Here is a 7,309-nt window from a genome sequence, read left to right as displayed (position 1 = left end):
CAGGATATATTGAGTCTTTTGATCCAGTCTACTGAAGTCGGCAGCAAACAACAGGCAGAGGAAGGGAGGGGAGAGGGCAGAGGTGGGTCAGGCTGACTTCTAGCCGCTTCTCTCCTGCCTTTCGCCTACTCTGGGGTCTTCTGGGGGCAGAGCAAACTTGGCAGACACTTCAGGAGAGCAGGTGGTTGTTCCCAGTTGTGACCTAGGAAGGAGATTCTCCGGCCCTGAATTTTCCCCTCTGAACTCTCTTACTGTTCTCTGGCCCCCATTGCCAATTTTTGTTCAATAGACTTCTCACTCTGCCCCAGAACTGGGCCAGTCCTGCACTTGGGTGGCAAGGGAGGTGAGCAAGGCTGAAAGCGGGGAAGGCTGAGTCACTATAAGTGTGACTGAGACCTACCCCTTACTCTCTGAGCCGCAGTTCCCTCACTTGTAAAGTGGGCATCAGAATGCCTATCTCGTGAGACAGCCGGGAAAGGAAGTCAGAAAACTATGGGGTTGAGTGTAGAGTAGGAAGCACAGGATAAATGCAGGGTGTTTATCCAAACGGTAGGTAGCACAGCGCTGTCACTCCCGTGGGCTTCAGAGGAGCAGAAGACCCTGCTGTGGTAGCTGCTGCCCTCGGCTCCAGGGCTGGGAGCTTTCATTCGGCACCTAATAAGAGCTTGGGCTCATCCTAAATTCCCCGCCAGTGGTTCCACTATCCTCCTGGTACCCGAGACTTTGGCTCTTCCTCTCAGCCCATCTCCAACAAGAACCAGAACCTGACATGGCGAGGTCTGCACATCCAACCTTGTGCATCCCTCCCCTTCTCTGCCCAGTGCAGCTGCTGGGACCCTGGCTCCCGTGCCCCCGTCTGAACTTTGGTCCAGACATTCAGATTGATCTCTCCACTGCTTTGCTTTCTCTTACACCCTCCCCACAAGCCACTGCGGCCAGGGTGAGCTTCCTACACAACTCTGTTCACGTTTCTCCACTTAGTCCAAATCCATACGTGATCTTCATTCCCTACAGAAGGAAATCCGAATTCTGTCCTCTTTATAGCCACTCTCCACAATCACCCCACTCTCCTCAATGAATGGATGGACTTCCCACAAGTCCTTTTGACAATTTAGTGTTCCGGGCACGCTTGACTCCTCACTGCTCAAGTTCTTTTTTGGAATGAGATGGGTGGAAACAGATGTCTGCTATTTCCAATAAACACTACACATTCTGATCTCTGTGCTTTGGATTACTTGTCCTTCTGTGGAATGTGCCTCCCTCCCTCGCCCCGCCCTCTTCCCCCCTCCCCACCACTTGTCCTAGGAGACCTGGGTAAAATGCCACCTTTATCAGGAAACTCCCAGATCCAAGATGCCTCTCAGTGACCTGACGGTGTTCACACAGAGCTCCAGAGCCAGAGCAAGCTGACCTTGCTGGAAGGAGACATTCTGGATGAACAGTTCATGAAGAGAGCCTGCCAGGGCATCTCAGCTGTCATTCACGCCGCCTCTGTCATTGACGTCTTCAATGTCATTCCGAGAGAGACCATCATGAATGTCAACCTGAAAGGTACTATATCCTCGGGAGGAGGTGGCGTGGGGTGGGCAGGTGAGGCTGGGAGAACAGGACAAGGTAGAGAGGAGCAGGCCAATCACTGATCTGAGATCTGTGCTTTTGCTTAGCACTACCAACCGCAAGAGTGTTGGCTGTTGTCCTCAGGGTTTTTTTTGTTGTTGCTGTTGTTTTAATGTTTGGAAGGAGGGAGGGAGGGAGGGAGAGATAGAGAAACATCAATGATCAGAGAGAATCAATGATTGGCTGCCTCCTGTATGCCCCCTAGTGGGGATCCAGCACACCATCTGGGCATGTGCCATGACCAGGAATCAAACCAGGACTTCTTGGTTCATGGGTCAATGCTCAACCAGTAAGCCACACAAGCCAGGTGTCCTCAGGTGTTTAGATGAGAAAACTAGGGCTGAGAAAGGCTAAGTAGCTTCCAAGGCCCCATGAGCCAGAGAGGGAGAGCTAGGATTTAAACCCACAGCTGTGTGACTCCAAAGGCCACAGAAGCTCTTTCTAGTGCTGCTCCCATCGAGAGGGAACTAAACTCCAACCTCCAACACTTGATACCCAACCACCTCCCCTGGGCTGGAACCGGGTCTCCCAGCTGCTTCCTTAGTCATCATTGTAGCCCTCCCGTGTGGCTCTAAGGCGGTGGTCACACAGTGGGGCCAAGAACTAAGGGCTCTGGGATGAGGTGGCCCTAGGTCAGTTAGAAGCGATGGGCCTCAGCTCTGGGCCGGATTCGTTGGGCGGGACTTCCTGCGCAGGATGAGGCTGGTGCAGGGGTCTGGAACTACAGAATCATGGAGCACTTGACGTCCTGTAATATTTTCTTAACAATAATGGTATCCCATTATCCATAACACCACTTCTTCACCCACTACCAGGTCTCCTCGTAGAACTAGTTCTAACCAGGTGTCAAGATACACTTTCGATCCTCAGACCTTAAAGGCTTGGGTGCTCTTTCAGAAGTGTGGCTTCCCAATCTACTTTAGATGCATTTGCTCGAGGATTTGGCTTAAACCCCTCATTAGCTTGCCGTTATCATCCATCTGGTCCCTGGCGCCCAGCCTCTCTAGGACGACAGCACCCCATCTCCCTAGCCCATCTGTCTTCTGTGCCCTGCACTCCCAAGTTAGTCTACTCAGACTCCTCTTCTAAAGCAACGTATGGCTTTGGGTTTCTAGCCAAAAACAGCACAATAACAAAAAAAGACCCCTTTATGTTTCCACTAAGCCACACCCCTGATCACCCCCACATTGCAAGGAGGGGGTGAGAGTAACCAGTTTCTCGTGGTCAGCCCTCTCTCACAGTCCCCACCCTTCACAGCTCCCAACAACAGGAGATTTGAAATCCCTGAGAAGTGTTAAGTTGACTAAAAGCAAGGTCACTCCCAGGTTTAGAAAATACTTCATGATGATTGTCATTTCCCCCTCAGCAGGTAAATTAGCTCCAAATATTCTCTGCCTCTAGATTTAAATTATTTTTAATTGAAGATGTCTCTCCCCAAAATCAAACTTCACAATGTCCTTAAAAGGGATTTTTAAATGCAAAATATAAAAATGATGCTTTGGCCCAGAGATTCCTTGTAGGGAGGGCGCTCTGGATTACTTCCCAGAGCTAAGGTTCTACCCAGCTTAAGGGATTCTGCCAGATCCTCCAGTTGTAGGTATCACCACCAGAGGGCGCCCCCTCCTGATTCTCCCCCAGGCTCAACGAGCAAGGCCAGTGCAGAATTCCGCAATGCTTAGGAGGAGGAGGGTTATCACACCCACTTTTCATACCTGGGAAGTCACAGACAGAACTAGGATTGGCCTTACAGGGGACACACAATCGGGAGCAGAACCTGGATCTCCAGCTTCTCCCCAGAAAACACTAATTTGCTCAGTGGCTCTCAAAGAAATGTCCTTGTGACTACGTTTTTATTGGTCCTTAAAAAGAGAATACAAACAATTCAATATATATTTAAGAGTGTTTTTACCTATAAACCTGTGTGTGTGTGTGTGGTATGTGTATGTGTGTGTGTGTTTGAGATGAGAGTCCTTTAACTGTTCTCTTTTGCCGAGGGACTAGGACTGTCCATATTCTGAGAGTATAGCCTCCTAATTTCTTTTATTTAAAATAGCCTTCCATTAATGAGGTGGTAGGGATGAAAAATGATCATTTGTTAATGTCCATCATCAGGAAAATATGAAGTGGCAATCCTATGTCCTTTTCCAGAATCAGAAGTACACACACAGGCCCATGAAATCCAAAAGCCTAGACATCTTTGCTTTTTATAGTTGCACTTTTCTGTGGCATTGGCATGTCAGCTCTCAGCCAGAGACATGGGAGCATTCCATTCCCTCCTGGTCTGCAATAACCCCTCCCCCCTGGGGGTGGGGGTGGACAGGGTCGGTGGGCGTGGGTTCTTTGGGCTTTTGCCTGCCACTGACAGCGTGCTCCTGTGGGCAGGTACCCAGATCCTGCTGGAGGCCTGTGCCCAGGCCAGTGTGCCCATCTTCATTTACACCAGCACCATAGAGGTGGCCGGGCCCAACTCCTACCGGGAGGTCATCCAGAACGCCTCTGAAGACCAGCCTCTGGAAACCACGTGGTCGGCTGCATATCCGTACAGCAAGAAGCTTGCCGAGAAGGCTGTGCTGGCCGCGAATGGGTGGGCTCTTAAAAATGGTGGCACCTTGTACACGTGTGCCTTAAGACCCATGTATATCTATGGGGAAGGAAGCCCTTTCCTTTATGGCTTTATTGATCACGCCCTGAAGAACAATGGCATCCTGCCACACAACAGCAAGTTCTCCATCGTCAACCCAGTGTATGTTGGCAACGTGGCCTGGGCCCACATTCTGGCTCTGAGGGCCCTGCGGGACCCTGAGAAAGCCGCAAACATCCAAGGACAGTTCTACTACATCGCAGATGACACGCCGCACCAGAGCTACGACCACCTCAACTACACTCTGAGCAAAGAATGGGGCTTCTGTCTGGATTCCCGGATGAGCCTGCCTGTATTGCCGAAGTACTGGCTGGGCTTCCTGCTGGAAATAGTGAGCTTCCTGCTCAGTCCCATCTGCAGGTATCAACCCCCCTTCAACCGCCACACGGTGACCTTGTTGAATAGCGTCTTCACCTTCTCCTACAAGAAAGCTCAGCAAGATCTGGGGTACCAGCCGCTCTTCGGCTGGGAAAAAGCCAAGCAGAAAACCATGGAGTGGATTGGCTCCCTGGTGGAGCGGCACAAGGAAGCCGCGAGAACCAAGACTCGCTGAGGCGGGTGACAAGGGGTGCATGTGGGTATTGTGAGTGGGTGGCTGTCAGTCTCCCCTTCTGGTGCATCCCTGTTACAAGATGCCATCTCATTGCCTTCTTCCTCCCACCAGTCACTGGCCCAGCGAAGCTTTCCGCCCTACCCACCCTCCAGAGGACAAAGTGATTTCCTGCAACTGCTGGTCCCCACGTCCCAGTTGCTGATCCTGAAACTATTCGGGCCTCTTTTCATTTAGGTTTCTGCCTATTCATTTCATTTCCTTTGCCAATTACAAAATTTTTAAATTCCTATCCCTTTACACAACTCGGTGGAAAGAATAATAAATGTTTTCATGCCTAACCTGAAGGGAGTTGTGGTTTATGTGAATACATACCTTCCTCCTTTTGCCTCTATTTCCAGATGTCACCATCTCCTGTAAGAAAAACTGCATGGAACTGGGTATGTGCCCTGCCTGGGAATCAAACCCCCAACTTGTTGGTGTACTAGAGGACACTCCAACCAGCTGAGCCACCCGGCCAGGGCAAAGCAGTTAACATTTTTAATTCATCATGGTTTTACCTCCCTAAGGGGTCTTTTAGTAAATCAGCAACTTACAGTCTACTGGCAAGATCCAACCACAGAAACACTGACCGCTTTTCCATCAGTCCAGGCCCACTCCCAGCCACTCAATCAATAAGCTGTCAAATGTCTAGCCTTCACTGGAGGTGGCAGAATGGAGCCTCTGAGCAAAGCTTGGATATATAGATTGCCAGCAGGTTACTTTTCCCTGATCTTGCTGGGAAATTTAAGACAAGGGTCCTTTATAATTAAAGTCTTACTATTGCCGGCTTACAGCCTCAATAAAAGACACTGACAGGTGTAAAGCTATCACACGCAAATACCAAAAAAATGAAACAGACACAACATGATTGACAATTTAGTGTTGACAGGTATTATTTGAGTTGGTCACTGGGACAGGGGACAAAGAACTATGCTTTCACTTCACGCATTCAGCACTAACGACAGAATAGATGGACTTTTACAATGTTTACAAGAAGGGAAGGGGATACCTCCTAGACTTAAGGTTCAGTGGCAAAGATGAGAAAAATAATCGAAGAAAACAGGTCAAATAATCGAAGCCTAATAGGTCACAACACAAGCCTTACTACCCAAGGCCAAGTCCCTGTGGAAAGCCTGTTCACACCCATTGTGCTTGCTGCCTCATCTTAACCCATTCAGAAATAATAAAGTTGACGTTTTATTTTTTTTCTCTCTACTTTTTTACAAGACAAGCTTTGGATATTAAGAATTAATGGCCTCTAGTTAATTTAAAAATTTCTAACACTTTATGCATTAATGAAAATTGCTCCATCTATGTTGCACATGAATGGGACAGTATGGCAGGGTGTGCCTTAAAAGAATTCTTAAGGCTTTAGCAAAAAAGTGTAGTGTGCCATTATAGGTACAATAATTATTAGTTGTTTTTCTTAAATAAACTCTGAACTGCCCTATCATTCCTATACTATACATTGTACTTACTATACATTGTATTAGTTTCATGGCCCATAGCACAAAATTTAGAGTCTAAAAATTACTACATATATACAGCCCTGGCTAGTGTTGCTATATGGTTAGAGTGTCAGCCCCACACTGAAGGGTCTCAGGTTCAATTCCTGGTCAAGGGCATGTACCTGAGTTGCAGATTCGATCCCTGCCCGTGCAAGAGGCAGTCAATCGATGTGTCTCTCTCCCTCTCCCTTCCTCTCTAAAATTAAGGACATTTTTTACCCATAGCACAAAATTTAGAGTCTAAAAATTACTACATATATACAGCCCTGGCTAGTGTTGCTATATGGTTAGAGTGTCAGCCCCACACTGAAGGGTCTCAGGTTCAATTCCTGGTCAAGGGCATGTACCTGAGTTGCAGATTCGATCCCTGCCCGTGCAAGAGGCAGTCAATCGATGTGTCTCTCTCCCTCTCCCTTCCTCTCTAAAATTAAGGACATTTTTTATAAATATTTGGAGGGTACAATATTTAAGTATGCTAGTCAAATGCACTATGCATTTAAAGCCCAATTTGTATGAAGAAATTAAACAGCCATTTTACCCTTAATTTTCCAAATAAAGTGCTGTTTTCTTATCAAGTTCTTAAACTCTAGCACAAATTACAAGTTCAAATCTGTAAGATCATAAAAGACCTATACCCCTAAATTGGGATATTCTCATTGAAATCCGACCCCTGGAAATTTGGACTATCATACTTCAGACTTAGAGTCTTTCTCTTTTTTCACTTCTATCTAGCACTTATTACAGCTTCCTATCAGGCCTGACTCTCAAATACTGGCATTAACCTAAAAGGCAGAACTAAATCTTTCTGGCAGTCTTTCTGTCTGTGATCAGTAGTTCATGAACGATAAAAAAGGGTGATGTCAAAGAAGTTCAAAATAAAATAAAACCAACTGAGCGCACACACTCAAAGCTGCGCGGCCAGGCAGCAGCCACAAAAACCCGTGGGGGCGG

The 7,309-nt window shown here is 47.7% G+C and overlaps 1 protein-coding gene across 7 annotated transcripts in view; it reads left to right on the top strand.

The window, feature by feature from the left end:
• HSD3B2 (hydroxy-delta-5-steroid dehydrogenase, 3 beta- and steroid delta-isomerase 2) overlaps positions 1-5,279 on the top strand; it is a 13,468-nt gene extending 8,189 nt beyond the window's left edge. For 5 of the 7 annotated variants that reach the window (XM_014550102.1, XM_014550100.1, XM_014550103.1 and 2 more), the window contains 2 exons: positions 1,387-1,551; positions 4,000-5,149. In XM_014550102.1, the coding sequence (XP_014405588.1) occupies positions 1,387-1,551; positions 4,000-4,811 (977 nt within the window). In that variant the 3' untranslated portion in view covers positions 4,812-5,149. Of the gene's footprint in view, positions 1-1,386; positions 1,552-3,999; positions 5,150-5,209 lie in introns of those variants that run through there. The other 2 variants (XM_005879082.2, XM_005879081.2) reach the window with 2 other exon arrangements.
• Positions 5,280-7,309: the final 2,030 nt, after the last annotated feature.

This window comes from Myotis brandtii, unplaced genomic scaffold, assembly GCF_000412655.1.
Source record: "Myotis brandtii unplaced genomic scaffold, ASM41265v1 scaffold582, whole genome shotgun sequence".
NCBI classification, from domain to species: domain Eukaryota; kingdom Metazoa; phylum Chordata; class Mammalia; order Chiroptera; family Vespertilionidae; genus Myotis; species Myotis brandtii.
This window is presented reverse-complemented; position numbering and strand designations above follow the sequence as displayed.